General features: G+C 35.3%; 1 protein-coding gene across 1 annotated transcript; it reads left to right on the top strand.

Moving 5' to 3' along the window:
- Window positions 1-8,334: 8,334 nt before the first annotated feature.
- On the top strand, window positions 8,335-11,693 carry LOC127153413 (SLAM family member 5-like). Its single transcript, XM_051094467.1, has 4 exons — window positions 8,335-8,686; window positions 10,549-10,845; window positions 11,293-11,405; window positions 11,655-11,693. The coding sequence occupies exons 1-4, from the start codon at window positions 8,335-8,337 to the stop codon at window positions 11,691-11,693; spliced, it is 801 nt and encodes a 266-aa protein (XP_050950424.1).
- The last annotated feature ends 6,363 nt before the right edge of the window (window positions 11,694-18,056 follow it).

The raw sequence follows: 18,056 nt of genomic DNA on the forward strand, positions 1-18,056 counted from the left end.
CCAGTGGGTGGAAAAGCTTGTTACTGCTACAAGGTGGTTTCTGAAATCAGACTCAGACCACAGTGGGTGTTACTTTAACAACCTCTGACACACTAAAGCTGACTCCTTCAAGCATGTTTCAAAAGCAACAGATTCTGCTTCTGTCTGTTTTCATTAACATTTCTGTCATTTTCCAATAAGTAACAGTAGGTTATGTTAATTTCGTAAAAAAAAAAAAAAAAAAAAAAAAAAATTTAAATCAACAATATATAATGCTATTGATATTGTAATACTGTTTTTTTTTTTTCAGCACATTCTTTCAAAAGAAACCCACCACTGTGGTTAGAGGTTTTCATCTACCTTCTGTTTACAAGTAAGACAACAGGCACAGTTTCCATCAGACAGCCTACATTGTAGAGCTCTCTTTATATAGACAATTAAGTATGAAATAATTCATTTAGATTTAACACTTTCTATTCACGGCTGGCTTTGTTTAGCTTTTTATACCTGAATATGCACATTTATAGCTGTGATAATCCTCATAGAGCAGCCATTAGATTAGCTAGGCTGCCACTGTTATTTTCTTTTTTTCTATTTTTGCATGTTACTGAGAGAAAGACTCAGATTGCATCTCTGTTCAAAACAAAATTCAGGACATTCTAAGCACAACAGTTTTTTGTCACTGCTTCCGCCTACTTGCTAGTTCACTGGTGTGTGGGTGTGCTGAGCTCAGAAACATTGTGAGCATTATTGTAGATGTTTTGTTTTCTTTCACTTTTATAAACTTATCAACATGCAGTTGCAAACAGAGATTCGAAGTGTAGCTTTGGTCAACATGTTACGTCACATTGATAAATGCTGCTACTGCTACGCAGGTGTATCAGCCATTTTTACAGGATGGCACACTGTCTCTTTCATCTGACTTTGAAGAAAAGTCAGTAAAGTTTCTGAGAGACACTGGGTCAGTCCAGTCACTCATTTGCGAAGAACTGTTCCCTTCGCTGACTAATTATGCGGGTGTGGACACTTTAGTACGAGGTATCATTTGCAATGCCTCACCCTTCCTCTACACAACCTGTAGTTAAAGTCAGATTTGGTAACCAGCCCTGTAAGATTTGTGATTGCCTGTCGAAGGGGTAGATGATATTCTGCTTAACGCTCTCGCTGGTGGAGATATTTTCCCACGATTAAATTAATATGTGGAAATTAGTGAACCGAAAGCAAATAACTGTTCAAGATTTGTACCATGCTTTCCCGCTGCCTTTCGTGCATGCACAGTGACACATGCCCAGGCAGTTCAGAGATATAGTTGACCTCTCCAAAATCATTTTGGACAAATTCTGCTGCTCGTGTGCTGCTTGCCAATTACCTGGTAAACCAAACCAGAAACTTCCAGTTGTTCCTGTACTGCCCGTAACTGTTTCGCGAGTGTTTGTTGATCGACCCTGTAGGTCCACTACCTAATTCAAATAAGAAAATCATTGTAAAATAAAAGGATTCTTCTGACAACTTAAGTTCATGTACTTCTACCTAACCTTGCAGGTCCCTACCAGGTGAAGGAGAAACTCTGCAATACTGACTGTGTGTTCTTGTTCTGCATATTTAGTAAAGGGGTCATCGGATGCTCATTTTCCACAAGTTGATATGATTCTTTAGGGTCTTATTGAAAAGTCTACAATATACTTTGGGTAAAAATTCTCAATGGTAGTGTAAAACAACACCCTTTTTACCTTGCCAAAACCAGATCTGCAAAAATCATCTCATTCTGGTTGAGGCTGCTTTAAATGCAAATGAGCTCTGCTCACACCACCCCTCTCTTCTGTCTGTGATGTGACTTTAGCCACATTTAGCTGCGTTTAACCGCTAAACTTGCTAACTAGCACATTATTAGTAAAGACGATTGCAAAGATTCATAAAAAAAAAAACCCTTATACTCACTTCTGCTGTAGGTGAAGCTGGATCACGAATGATTTGTGAGAACATAGACAGATATGTAGATTGGGAGGCACATTCCCTTCACAAACAAACGTAATCCACTGTATCTTCAGCAGCTCAGATGTCGGGAGTAAATGACAACCACCATGTCATTATTACATCCAGCAACACAACACCTCAATCGCTCAATCAGAGATATTCTTGTATAACTTACATCCCTGCTCCGGCATTGAAACAAAGAGGTTGGACTGTTACAACTGATCTGAGGTAAGACGTTCATGTCAAATCAACTATCGTGTGAGCGGCCTCTGTCGGTGTGACGCCACAACAACAGGCATCTGAGAACGGCTCAATTTAAAAAAGGGAATATTACTTTTACAGATTAATTAAAAACCACTCCATGGATTTTTATCATTATAGGGTAGATTTGTACATACACTGACAACACACATTAATATTCAAACAACATGAAAAAGTGAACTTAGCATCTGATGACCCCTTTAAGCTAAAAATAATTACTTGATCTTATATTCTTTTTAATTCTGTTGTTTGTATATTGTTGTGGGTTAAAAGGGAAGCCATAGGGAGAAAGTGCCTTTTTCTTTGGACATTGCTTTCATCCCTGTTTTTGGTTCAGTCAGGGAGTGGAAGGTAGCTTTATGTTGTTTATTTCTCTTTCCCTTTCTTTGCCTAAGTCTGAGTAAAACACTTCTGGGAAAAAAATGTTGGACGGGACTTAATTTTGTATGAGTGAGTTTCCTGTTTTATGTTAGACTGAAAATCATAATGGAAATTACTAAGTAATATCTAATGGATAAGCTAGGATTTGTTAAAAAGGCCCTAGCTAATTAGAAATGAGGTGAAACAGTCCCTGTTTATGCTACATTCTTTCAGATGAACTACTCTCTTTCAAACGTTGCCTCCGTCTATTCTTTGCATACAGTCTCATATTCAGCTGAAATCCAAAATCTATGTTTATCTTTGGTGCATAATTTATCCAAGGCACCACAAATAGGTTGGAATATCACAAAGTCATACGGTACAGATATAATAAATAAAATAAATAAAAGGTAACACTTTATTTTGATAGTCCACTTTAGACATTCTACTAACAATAAGTAACTTTGCAACTGCATGTCAGCTAGTCATGAGAGTATTAGTAGACTCTCTGCTTAATATCTTCTAGCACTCTTCTAAACTTTGCAAGTATATGTCAGCTTATTCTACTAACCCTAAACCTAACCAAACAGACTGCTCTGAGAGTTAGTAGACATGTAGTTGCAAATTAATAAAAATTAAAGCTGCAAGCAGCGATGAACGGGCCCTCGCACCCGGGCTCACCGCCAACCGGTGGCTTTAGGGAAACAGCGAACGGTGGGCACTATGCTTTTAACATAGTAAATTTAGGAGGAATATATCAAAGTCATTTAGATGTGCCAAACTTCATGCTGCTAGCTGGTGGCGCTATGCCTATAACTGAATATTGGCATGTAGACGTCTTCAGGTCAGCGCTTTTATCAAACATATGAAGTTTGGTGCAGATTGAACATGGTATGCTTGAGTTAGTGTAAGACAAGTCATTTCCTGTTGCCAGCTGGTGGCGCTATAATTGTAATGGAATATTGGCCTTTAGATGTGTTCAGGCCAGGACTCTTATCGAACATATGAAGTTTGGGGCAGATCGGACATTGTATGGCTGAGTTACAACAACTTCCTGTTTCATGGCATTAATAGGATGCATTAGCACTTAGAAAGTGTGTCTAGCATATTTAGCACAATATGGCATATTTTGCTGTGCTTTTAATAGACCATCACAGTGTTAAACATGTCACTTCCGGTTGCCAGCAGGTGGCGCTATGACTTTAACTGAATATGAGCATGTAGATATCTTCAGGCCAGGACTCTTATCAAACATGTGAAGTTTGGGGAAGATTGGACATTGTTTGCAGGAATTGCAACAACTTCCTGTTTCATGGCTTTAACAAGATGCTTTAGCACTTAGTAAGTGTTGCTAGCATGTTTGAGTGTGTTTTTAGCAAGTTTAGCACTCACTGGCTTATTTTTGTGTGTTGCTAATAGTGTATCACAGTGTTAAACATCACTTCCTGTTGACAGTAGGTGGCGCTATGACTATAATTGAATATTGTTATGTAAATGTGTTCAGACCAGGACTCTTATCAAACCTGTTAAGTTTGGGGCAGATTGGACATTGTATGCCTGAGTTACTGTAGCTTCCCGTTTCATTGCATTAATAACATGCTTTAGCACTTAGCTAAGTGTTGCTAACATGTTATAGCATGTTTCTAGCATGTTGCTACCCTATTTAACACTTGTTGATATTTCTAAAATGTTGCGTTCATTACAGAGTGCAACATCTCACTTCCTGTTGCCAGCAGGTGGAGCTATGACTATAACTGAATATGGGCATGGGCATGTGTTCAGGCCAGGACTCTTATCAAACATGTTAAGCTTGGGGCATATTGGATATTGTATGCCTGAGTTACAGTAACTTCCTGTTTCATTGTATTATTAGCATGCTTTAGCATTTTAGCTAAGTGTTGCTAGCATGCTTTACTATGTTTGTAGCATGTTGAATATTAAGTTTGGGTCAGATTGGACATTGTATGCATGAGTTACAGCAATTTGTCTTTGTATTAATATCATGCTTTAGCTCTTAGCTAAGTGTTGCTAGCATGTTTTAACATGATTCTAGCATGATCCTAGCCTATTTAAAACTTGCTAACGCTTTTTAATATGTTGCTAGGAGTCCGTAACACCGTTAAACATGTCACTTCCTGTTGTCAGGAGGTGGCGCTATAACTATAACTGAATATGGGCATGTATATATCTTCAGACCAGGACTCTTATCAAACATGTGAAGTTTGGGGCAGATTGGACATTGTTTACATGAATTACAACAACTTCCTGTTTATGTCTTTAACAACATGCTTTAGCATTAAGTAAGTGTTGCTAGCATGTTTGAGTGTGTTTTTAACTACTTTAGCACTCAATGGCTTTTTAGTGTGTTGATAATAGTGTATCACAGTGTTAAACATGTCACTTCCTGTTGACAGTAGGTGGCGCTATGACTATAACTGAATATAGGCACGTAGTGTTCAGGCTAGAACTCTTATCAAACATATTAAGTTTGGGGCAGATTGGACATTGCATGCCTGAGTTACAGTAACTTCCTGTTTCATTGCATTAAGAGCATGCTTTAGCATTTAGCTAAGTGTCGCTAACATGTTTTAGCATGTTTCTAGCATGTTGCTACCCTATTTAACACGTGTTGATATTTTTAAAATGTTGCTAGGCATCCACAACAGTATTAAACATGTGACTTCCTGTTGCCAGCAGGTGGCGCTATGACTATAACTGAATACGGGCATGGGCATGTGTTCAGTCCAGGACTCTTATCAAACATGTCAAGTTTGGGGCAGATTGGACATTGTATGCCCGAGTTAAAGTAACTTCCTGTTTTATAGTATTATTAGCATGCTTTAGCATATTAGCTATTAGCTAAGTTTGTTAGCATGCTTTACTATGTTTGTAGCATGTTGAATATTAAATTTGGGTCAGATTGGACATTGTGTGCATGAGTTACAGCAATTTTCTTTTTCTTTGTATTAATAGCATGCATTAGCTCTTAGCTAAGTGTTGCTAGCATGTTGTAGCATGACTGTAGCATGTTGCTAGCCTATTTAAAACTTGCTAATGCTTTTTAATATGTTGCTAGGAGTCCGTAACAGTGTTAAACATGTCACTTCCTGTTGTCATCAGGTGGCGCTATGACTATAACTGAATATGGGCACTGACATGTGTTCAGGACCAGACTCTTATCACACCTGTGAAGTTTGAGGCAGATCGGACATTGTTTGCCTGAGTTACAGCCACTTCCTTTTTCATGGCGACACGTCAAATTTTGTCAGGCCGCCACGGACACGCCCCTCGACGAAAACTCAAAAGCTTCGCAATTTAACATCGCAAGGGCCTTATGATAACACTCAGCAAATTTGAAGATGATCGGATAAAAACTGTAGGAGGAGTTCGTTAAAGTACGAGGCCTGAAAATGGCAAAAACTGCACAAAAATCGTACAGGAAATTCGATATAACGGACTTCCTGTTGGGTTTAGGATGTTGTACCAGGAGACTTTTTTGTAGGTATTGGTGTGCTACACCTGTGTACCGAGTTTCGTACATGTACGTGAAACGCAGCTCGAGGCGCACTCCGTTGAAATTTTATAGGTGGCGCTATCGAGCCATTTTGCCACACCCACTTCTGAAAACCATATCAGATGTAAATTTTCACCAGGACTGATGCGTGTGCAAAGTTTCATGAGTTTTCGAGCATGTTTAGGCCCTCAAAAAGACTTTTTACTTTGGAGAAGAAGAAGAAGAAGAAGAAGAAGAAGAAGAAGAAACAGGAAACAGAGCAATTCCAATAGGGTCCTCGCACTGCAGTGCTCGGGCCCTAATTAGTTAACATGTAGTTGTAAAGTATAATTAGTAGAGTGTCTAAAGTGGACTATCAAAATAAAGTGTAACCAAATAAAACAAAACAAAACAAAAAAAAAAAAAAAAAAAAAAAACGCTCTGTTATAGGCTTATACAATTGTTTGTATATAGTTACGTGCATTTGTGTGTGTGTTAAGTAGGCTACTAGTAGGCCTACCTACACTAGTAGTCTATCTAACAGGCCTACTAGTAATTAATATTTAAAATGTTGTAGATTCAAATAGCAAATAAGAATCATTAAACTAGATAGCATATATTTTGAGACAAATGTCTTCTTAATGATTTTGTTTAAGACAATTTTAAAGCAACAGATTATTATAATGAAAGAATATGTAAAAGTATGGTATTTGGGATAGAAAGCGCCCCTGCTGTCAGGGCTAAAAGGCACATTAATTAACATGATAATTAATTAATGGAAATTTTTTCTATTTGTTGACATGACATGGTTAGATTCAGATGCTAAATATCATATATTATGTTAGGTCCATCTGAGCGATTTATATATTAACATTTTAATGTCAATATATTTATTGAATAAAAAAATATTATTTTTCAAAATAGGCAGAAAAGTACAAAGCTTGCTAAAGTTATTCTATTGAACAAGTACTAACTTAGACATGAAAAAAAAAAATACATTACGCGCAACCGCGCACTGCTCACGCGGACTCGCTTGTACTAACATGTAGGGACAGGTGTGGGAAAGAAGTGGTGACTTCACTAGTTGTGAGATGTAGCAGGTTGCTAAACGTCAACAGGGAGTCTTCAAAAAGGTAGCGCTAGTTAAGGAATATGATGCGAAAAGCTTTCCTTTGTCTCTGTCTATCGCTCATGAAAGGTAAACTATACTTTTTATACTGTGTTCTTGTTTCTCGATGTTTTAACGATTAAAAGAAAACATGGTGCTGATCACTTGTATTAAAATGTATGACCGTACTACAGCTTAGCGTTTAGTTAGCTTGAGTGTGTACGAATAATAAAACGGACAATATTTTTCCTCATAACTTAAGTTCAGTGCATATATAAACTTGTAAAACTGAAAATTGCTTATTGTTTTTGGGACTACATGAATTGACGCACATGACAATTAAGATGCGTTTTCGTGATTTAATACGGGATCGTTCTGTGGTCAGTGAAACCTCATCTGGACACACAACATTTGTAGTGGAAACCCGAACCACCACGAAATGCTTTGGCCGTTTTGCTGAACTCACTGTTGCGCTGCTTTGAAAGAACCTTCAGCATCCCTGGTCTGAAATCAACATGTGTCATTTTAAGTACAGGGAAAGACTCAAGTTTTTTTAAACACAGATAGACAGGGTCGGAAATTAACAAAGGCTTGTGGCAAAAATGCCCATAAATACAAGACACAATTAAACAACGTATTACGGCTCACGCGATTAAAATGAAATGTGAAATCAATTCCGGGGGTAAATATTGCCTCTTAGTGGAAAAAATCATTTCTGACACTGATTGGAGTGTTATATCTAAGAACGCTTTTGTAATGTTTGCCTAAAATCTTGTGCTCATCACATTAATTACATACAGAAAATACATTTTCTTTTTTAAAAGATATAGCCTACTTATTAGATGTCTGTACACAGTGGTTAGAATGTGATGCTTTTTAAATGCTATTTAATGGATTTTGGAGATGTATGCCTGTGTGTGCAGATTCTAGCTTTCACAGAATAATAAAGGAAAGTTTGTTGGACCAATTATGAAAGAGTAGATGTCATTGTCATAAGGAAAACGTTAAGAAACGTGTTCATTCATATTTTCTACTCCTGATCAGATTTTTTAAAAATCAGATTAAATTACAAACTGCAGCCAATAATTGATGAGCAAATGTATGAGCAGAATATCTTGCAAATATGTATACATTTCTTTCAGTCATACAAGTCCTAAAAATGTTTTCCAAATCTGTTTCAGGTGTGTCTGGTGTTCACAATGAAGTGAAGCCAGTGTCAGTCACTGAGGGAGATTCTGTCACTCTACACACTGATGTTGAAATACAGAGAGATGATCAGATACTGTGGGTGTTTGGACCTAAAGAGACTCGAATAGCTGAAATTTACAGACAAAACATGCATCCATCAACTTATGATGGTATTGGGGTGTTTAGAGACAGACTACAGATGGACAGTAAAACTGGATCTCTGGTCATCAGAAACATCAGAACTGAACACTCTGGACTTTATAAACTACAGATTATCAGCAACATAGGAACTTCATACAAGAGATTCAATGTTACAGTCTATGGTGAGTAAACTGATTATGATTTAAATATATTTAAGGCATATACTTAAGGTATTATGATTGAGGAAATACAAAAAAAAAAAAGCATAAAAGAAATCATGAGCACAAAGACAAAAGAGAAGAATTTCAAGGTTTATATTTATGGTGAGTTTAATGTTTCAATACATATTGTACACACTCATCATTTTGTTAGGTCTTGGCATTTCAGTTTATCAGCCTCTATTTTGTTGCTGTTCACTTTATGATTGCGAGTCGTGAGTTTACACTAAGTAAAAAGTGTAAAAAATAGTAGATAGTTTTTGCACTGAGTATATACATTTAGCACCTTCATAACATTTAATGTAAATAGTATTGCTATGCTATAAGGGGTAAGGGGTGGAGCTTATTCACATCTTTTTTCTTTTATTTGATTTCAGCTATTTTTACATGGATTTTGATTGGACCACTATCTACAATATTTAACAGAAATACTTTAAATTAAAATCACTTTATACCATAAGCATTATTTTAAAACATAGCCTATAAAGGTAATGGGCACAAACACAATATTTAATTGTTAGTTGAACGAAATTGAACTATTTTTTTTTTTTTTTTTATATTAAATTTTTTGTTTCCCATTTTACTGTATTATGTAATATTATTTCCTTTATGTTCACGTCTTTACAAGTAATACACAGAGTATGTGATTCATTGTCAAATATTCTGTGTATTTAATTATATGAAACTCAAAATTGCATTAAAAATAATAATAAAACACCTGAACAAGTGAAGCATACGTTTCTTACATATATATATATATATATATATATAAATATATATAAAACTAACTATATATTTTCAAAAATATAGTATAATAATAAAATAGCATAAACCGCTCATAATTTTAATAAACACACAGTAACTTCATCACAAAGCCCAATTTCCAGCACCCAATGTGAAATGTAATTGAACTGGAAAATAATCTATAAAATAAAGTATGACAACAAATTCATACTTTAATAATAAAATAAAAAAGACATGCACCAATTCAAAATTTGTAAACGCTTAGTATTTAAATTAGTTCACCACATCATGACATAAATATTCCAGACAAGACAACTCAATTCACTCAATTCATGTTTTAGGTTTAGCATCAAAGATTTTAATCTGATTAAATATAGAACATTTAATATTAAATGGCCAAATCTGTCTCTCTTTAAGTGCTATTTGTAAAATGAACATGAAAGAAATAGTCAAATGGAAAACACTTTACAAAAAGTTAATCATTTTTAATATTTTCAAACTGAAAAAAAATGTTATTAGGTTTATGCAGTATAAACTAACAACAAAACATTGTGTTTGTACATCATGATATCTTATGCATGTATGAAAAGTGACTTTATTTAAAAGTATTGCTGTTAAATATTATGAAAAAAAAAAAAAAAAAAAGAACGAAAAAAAATATCACATGTATCAGCAACATAACTCTATTAAGACTGATTAAGTTCTACTCCCTCACTTCCATCCTATGGCTGCTGGTCTGAAACCGCTAGTGCTGTGGCTATAGCTGGATTGGCAAAAATCTGGCGATATGTATTATGATACAGTGGTATGTAAGATATATTGTGATACTGTTAGCAATATTTGCTAATGTTAACATTAACAGTGCAGCTTTGCACTTCTCCCTGTCAGTTTATGTTCAGAAATAACACTTTTGTCTAGCCACTGATATAAATCGATAAATATTCATAGTGTTTTAAAGAATCAGTGTGTCATCACCAAACGTAACATTGTGATATTCAGATGCATCTACATTATTACACCCCTAGCCGACGCTGCTTTTAAAATTAATGGCAGCATTTATTGTTTTTTATATTTCTTTCCAGCTCCACTGCCTGTTCCTGTCATGAGCAGTAACTCTTCACAATGCTCTTCATCATCATCATCACACCAGAACTGTTCACTGTTGTGTTCAGTGGTGAATGTGAGTGATGTGAGTCTCTCCTGGTACAAAGGAAACAGTTTATTGTCCAGCATCAGTGTGTCTGATCTCAGCATCAGTCTCTCTCTACCTCTGGAGGTGGAATATCAGGATAAAAACACCTACAGCTGTGTGATCAACAATCCCATCAGCAACCAGACCAAACATCTGGACACCAGTGAACTCTGTCAGCCATGCGCAGGTATTAAATCGGTTTGTTATCCTGTTATTGTTACAAATAAATGAGAGTTGTTGTGTTTTGTGGCATTTAGTCTCTGTCTATTAACTTTGATGCTAATCTATAGTATATGCTACTTTTTTTAGGAAAAATGACTTTTAGCAGATATACCTATTTAAAGTTTACAGACCATTCTGCAAAATGAATGATTTTTCATCATACGCTAATGTTTAGCAAATAAAATGCTTTTACATTGTCAGCTCCCCCACTATTTAAATAAATACCATCTGCTTCTGGCTAGCAAACACAAAAAAAACAAAACAAACAAACAAACAAACCTCCTTTAAAATGTAAACAGTTGTTAATGTCTCTCGAAAAAATCGAAAATTAACATGTTAGGTGACACCTTCCATCATTATTTTTTAATTTAAGCTGTATAATGATAATAACTGTTTTCTCTGTGCATTACAGCACTGGATGAGCATTCACATCTCATCATGTTAATAGTTGGTTTTTTAGTACCACTGGTGTTCGTCGTTGGAGTTGGAGGTTTAATTTACCACAGAAACTGTAAACAGAAGAAGGCAAGTAAATACATGCAAAAATATATAGACATGAACATATTTTAATTTAAACTGGTGATTAAAATGTATTTTTTTAAATCAATGCCTAATTATCTAATTATAAAAACAGGCTGAGAATCAAGAGATTTACACTGAAACACCATGCTGTGCACATCAATTTTACACTATGGTAAGATAACGGTGACATTTCTGTTTGTATAAACCCTCACCCCTCACTTTATTTTTCATCGTGTTTCTGTTTTCTTGCAGGACATTGTTGCAACAGATCACATGGTGTACTCCAGTTAAGAATGGAATGGAACAGTGAGCTCCTGCAACTCCAACATCCAACTTTATCATTCTTGTATAATTTTTTTTACTCATGTTCCTTTCTTTATTTTTCTTTAAAACAATATAAATGAGTCAACACAAATTTTTTATAAATGTATGTAATGTAAAAAGTGTTGTACATATGATGTACAATATGTATGTATGTGTGTATGTATGCATATATATATATAAATTTGTGTAATATGTAAATAAATTTTGCTTTCACTTCATCCCAGCTTGTCTTACTTTGATATTATACTTCAGTTAGTGTTACTTGATTATTCACTAATGCCTATAGGCATGTGCTAGCCATAAAAATGGATCTTTAGGTAAAAAACTGGTCTTGATCAGTAGAAAGATAGTGGCCATTTTGAATAACACCTAACATGAATGTGAAACATTTGATGAAGAACACCAGCTTCCTTATCCATTCACTCCTAAGGGGGTGGAGACTGATTTTTTTGTCTGTCTCCTACAAAGCTGTTCTTCCACCCTTACAGTGTGTACTCTGTATTTTAACTCAATTGTATCACTGAGCAGTAATAACAAACATTTTTCAATATTGCAACCCAAGTGTTCTTATATTGTTCAAATTAGACAAAACCTTTTTTACTTGTGTGTTGCTGCTATTTGATATATATATATATATATATATAATAAAATATAATAAAATTGATGTAATATATTTGAGTATTCAATGACAACAATCTCACCCTAAATGGCATTAAAATAAATATTTTTTTTTATGAATGAATGAGTTTCTAGATGAAAGCAGTTTCTACAAAACATGGCAGAGAGGTCATAGTGAGTTTCCATCAGTCCATGAGATTTATATGGAAAACTGTCACAATCCACCATGATCACAGCATGTCCTTTTCTGTGAAGTGATGTTAAATGCTGCCCTCTATAGCACACAGAGTGTTAGTACCACAGTGCATCCTAGATAAACACAATTTCAGTTGTTTCAAGTTATATAATATTTAATGAACTTAACTGATATTGTTTACTCTGTCATTTAGAAGGCTCAGTATAGTGTTGGATTATAAATTCAATATCTCTTTTGCTTAGTGGAGAAGAAGACAGAAGTACCCTCAGCTGAACAGAGTTGCTCACACTTACATACAAACAAAATACTAAAAAGACAAAACAACACGTTTGTTTTGAAACCAGTAAAAGATTTAAAGTTAAATATGCATTTCAACTTAAGAATGAAATCATTTACCTGTTGAGTGTTTGTTGACAGTTGGATGATTGGTTTTGACAGTTACAGATTTGAAAAACAAAAAGGCAGGAATAAAGAACCCTAAACACAAGGGTTCTTCAGTATGATATGCTTCTAAATACAACTGTTAATGTGTGTAAAGACCCTTTAAAGAACCTCTTATATCTATCTATCTATCTATCTATCTATCTATCTATCTATCTATCTATCTATCTATCTAAATAAATAAATAACTAAGAGTAGTAGAGTGATGTTGCACAGACTTCACACAGGTAATTGCTCCCTCACTAATAAATTTAAATAATTCTAACATTACTGTGCTACTTTATCTGATTTAGAATGAGCAGAAATTAAACAACCCATAGACCATAGACAAAACAGCTGTATTACCATTTTCAGATGCGTCCAAAAGTACTTTTACTATTTCTGCCATTAAAAATAAATAAATAAAAATCTTTAAATTTTGTAAATGGAACTTTAAAGTTTGTAAACAAAAACAGAAACTGAACATATATAGCAAATTAGAAACGTAGGAAACAGCTTAGAAAAAAGAACATTAAAAATACACTATTTTTGATAGATTACATAGATTAGATTACATAGATAGATAGAGTAAAATTAAAATGAATCCACACCTAGTATTTAAGTCCTGTTTTCTCCCTTGTTCCGGGATCTGCTGTTATTTGTGCTTACGTGGTCATGGATTTTCCTTTTTGTATTACTTTGTACTCTACTCCTTCATCGAGTGCTTACTTCTACAGCCATTGTGTGACAGATATGCTTTAATAAAGAAATTTGCAACAAGAATGCCTTCAACATACATTTTGCTCATTTCTCTTTCTTTAATGTAAGTGTTTGAAATGTAATTAACATGCAAATTTATATTGATATATACCATATAGAAAGTTATAACTCCTAGTTCATAATGTCTAAGGACTTGAAGGACAGTTGTTAAACTTTGCCATCTAGTGACCGCATCAGTATACAATTTATGATGGTGATTGACTGTTTCCTGACTGTTGATTCATTTTCTGTTCCACTTTCATGGATTTGAAGTGATCAACCAATACAGCAACAGTAGTCAAGACCACCAGAGCAGAGACGACCAATCGGATCACAGCTTCCGTAAAACTACAACACTGGGTGTAGTCTAAGAGAAGGAAAGTAAAAACACTAAATCATTAGTGTGCTCAATACCTTATAAAATGCTTATAAACTCACAAAAAAAACTAGGATATGCATCGATATACCTGAATATGGTGGACAGAGTTGTGTGATGTTGAGATGTTTAGTCTGGTTGCTGATGGGATTGTTGATCACACAGCTGTAGGTGTTTTTATCCTGATATTCCACCTCCAGAGGTAGAGAGAGACTGATGCTGAGATCAGACACACTGATGCTGGACAATAAACTGTTTCCTTTGTACCAGGAGAGAGTCGCATCACTCACATTCAAAACTGAACACAGTAGTGAACATGTGGACACTGATGATCCTGACGATGATGAACATTGTGAAGAGTTCCTGATAATTTCAGGTACGGGTAGCAGAGCTGGAAAAGATGAGGAAGATCTGGAAAGCATGATGAGATGGGACTCACCCTGATCACTTGGAGATTGACTCTCTTCAATTTCTGTGACTGTTGTGATGAAAGTTGTCAAAACAGGTGCTTTGAAAACAAAAACAAACTAATTAAAGAGACTACAAAATTTATGTAAGAGAAAAAGACAATGTGACTCTTGTATTTAACTCACCACAGACAATAACTCTAAATATCTCTTGCGAAGTCCTTCTGGATCTGCCAATAGACACCGTATAATATCCAGAGTCAGTTAATCTGACGTTTTTGATTGTCAGAGATCCAGTCGGATGCATTGTAAGTCTATCTCTGAATCTCCCATCAGCACCAGCATATGTAGAGATGCTTTGTTTATAGACTTTAGCAATACGTGATTTACCAAACTCCCATGTTATGTCATCATTTCTCTGAATGTTAGTAAAACCAGCGTGTAGAGTGACAGAGTCTCCCTCCATAACTGATATTATCATTATTCCATTTGCTTCAACATCTGCAACATATTTATATACAAATATTTAAATACAATTATGGCTTGAGAGCCAACAGAGCTGATGGGTAAAAACATTTAATAAGTTTTAAAAAAAGGAAGTGTTGGATAAGAAATGTTTTATTCTCATTTCTAATAATAATATGATTGTAGGCATAATTTTTCACTGCATATTCATAAATCTTGCAGGTATCGCTATGCAACACAAATTCTCGATAGCATGATGACAGCCAAGAGAGATACCAGACAGCCAAGAAACTCATCAATATACACATTTATTAGAAGCATATTAAAAATATTTTTTAATACACTTACCACAAACGCATATAACACAAAACAACAAGCACCACAGGAACATATCTGAGTGACTGGTAGAGTTTAGTGGCTTTAGCAGAGCACAAAAAAACCAAAAAAAAAAAAAAAAACATGTTGCTGTTGCTGTATGAGAAGGTTTCCACTAAATATGACCACACGATCAGAATCACTGGCCCCTCAACAAACGCTTAATTGCACAGAATATTATCAGACTGAAGGTTTAGTCTCAGATTGCTATCATTATACACACACACACACACACTGCAACTACTGAAACTAAAGTAACCACTTCTTGTTTTGAGCAACTTTCAAAAACAACAATGAAAGGTTGTGTGTTAATATTACTAGTGTTTGGGGCAACAGATGTGTTATATATATGGGGTCGGGACTTTTGGAATTTGAAGATCAGGGTAAATTTAACTTAGTTTATCTTCTGGGAACAAAATACAATATTTAGGCAAATATGCACACATCTTCATTCTATTCAGAAGTTTACACCGCTGGCTCTTAATGCATCGTTTTTCCTTCCGAAGCATCAGTGAGCATCAACACAGTATTAAGAATCAAGTGTATGTAAACTTCTGAACGGGGTCATTTTTATAAATTCAACTCTAATTTTCTCTCGTTGACTATATGGAAATGTCTTTCATGTGAAACACCTTATTCAGGTCAGTACTAATTAAAAAAAAAATAACATGCATTTTGTATGATCCCTCTTATTTTGGTAAACTAATTAACATTTTGCAGATTCTGCAAGGTGTATGTAAACTTTTGACCTCAACTGTTAAATGTGAATGTAAATTAAAACACACTTCAAAATGGCAGTGGGGATTACCCTGAGGGGAAATTCTTAGGGAAGTTCACAAAATGTGTGTCTAAAAGTGAAGTGGAACGTAGACCAAGACCAATCTAGATCAGAGGTGTGGTCAAGACCAAACCAAGACCATTCAAGAGCCATACAGCAAAATTAGTAGTAAACGTTCTGCTCAAAGCATTAGCGATGAACACCCGCTGTTACAAGCAGAATCACAGAAGGAAAGAAAAACAACAGTAAAAAAGAAGAGATGAGTACAAAAACAACTACAACTGACTTCCAGCCACAGCAAGATGAAAACAACTGCAAACAAAACAACACATGGGTCAATATCACCATAGAGTGCCTTTTAACCCTCACAATATTCAAAACTTGGTCTTAATTTCCCATTCGCTTTATGTCATGTCATAAATAGTAGACACTCAAGTACTATAGAAACATATTAGCTGTGCTCCCACACATTTTTTTTTTTAATATATAATTATGGGTCATTATTCTAAGCATAAACCATAAGATATGTCAACCCTGTCATAGACATATACAAACGAATCGTTGTAACTGAAACTAAAACGATGTTTTAACTGAAAGACCTTTGCACTGGCATGTCTTAAAATGTGTCACTGCCATTGTTTTGTATCAAGGGGGCAACCAGGAATTTTTGTAGTCATCAATCTCGTGAGAAGCTGTCTTTGACACCATCCGTCACCCACCGAGCGAAGCCTCACTATTGATCTGTCACTGTCAGTGCAAGAATTTAGAGCAGCGTCTCGCTATGGTAAGAGTGCTTCAGGTGAACGATGGGCAAGTGAGACAGTCACACCACTTGACGCCGTGGCTCATTCCCATAGATATGGTGTGATGGGACAACACCGCACCACCCAACGCTATCCACCGCCATCCAAGACAGCAATATCACAAGAAACTGACTACAGAGACCAATCCATCACCCACAGAGCTCTGTGATAAGAGGAGCTGCGATGTGAAGACTAACAAATCTCTGAGTTGTTGGCCAGTAGGCAGTTTTTTTTTTTTTTTTTTACTACTAGCGTTTATTTTTAATGCCATTAATTTTTTTCCTTCCATATCTATATATATTCTATTGTGGTTATTTATTATGTTGTGTTAATTCATATTGTATTTATTGTATAATATTATAATCACTGTCATTTTCATGTTATTATTATATATTATATTATTTTATTGGTAATATTTAATGGATCATCTTAACTAATTATTTTGTGTATTTACTTTATTATACATTTAATATTAATCAACTGTATTACTAACATAATTTTAAATTCATATGGTAAATATCTGTTTTATTATTGTTACTGTGTTATTTTAAATTCATTTTTATCATAAATATTCTATTATTTGCTACTCTATACCTCGGATTCACAGACAAGGCATAAAAAATAAAAAATGCATGTCTAGGCTGTTTTAACTGAAAGAAACTTGCATTAGCATATCTTAAAACATCTCAGTGCCATTGTTGTGTATGAAGACGCCCACCAGTAATGTTGTAAAAGATACTCAAATGTCCTAACTGAGGTATGACCAAATCCTGGCTTAACCTGAAGGCCTAAATTGCTCCCATCACTACTACTACTTCTTTTGCTGCTGCTGCTGCTGCTGTTGTTGTTGTGTAACAGTTTCTCACTCACCACAAGCCAGGAGCGGTGGCTCTTCTTCCATTAAACCGGCGAAACCGAATCCGTGAGTTGCTGGTCTCTAGTAGACCAGCAACGCACATCGCTTTGTGTACTCATGGTAGCAGCCACATCGTTTAGTCGAGCGTCTTTCCTCTCTTCTTCACAATCATCGTGTAGTCTGCAGTGGAGAGAAGATTCCCCCAGTCGGTAACACCGCACTTTCCGTTCCATTTAACTTCCATTCAGAAAGCAAGCGCGAGCAAAAAGTTTGGCGT

The sequence above is a fragment of the Labeo rohita genome, chromosome 22 (assembly GCF_022985175.1).
Source record: "Labeo rohita strain BAU-BD-2019 chromosome 22, IGBB_LRoh.1.0, whole genome shotgun sequence".
Classification (NCBI taxonomy): domain Eukaryota; kingdom Metazoa; phylum Chordata; class Actinopteri; order Cypriniformes; family Cyprinidae; genus Labeo; species Labeo rohita.

Coding starts and splice junctions, on each gene's coding strand:
- LOC127153413 (XM_051094467.1), top strand. CDS start 8,335: ATGTTTTCCAAATCTGTTTCAGGTGTGTCTGGTGTTCACAATGAAGTG. Junction 10,846..11,292: donor ACTCTGTCAGCCATGCGCAG/GTATTAAATCGG, acceptor TGTGCATTACAG/CACTGGATGAGCATTCACAT. Junction 11,406..11,654: donor GAAACTGTAAACAGAAGAAG/GCAAGTAAATAC, acceptor GTTTTCTTGCAG/GACATTGTTGCAACAGATCA.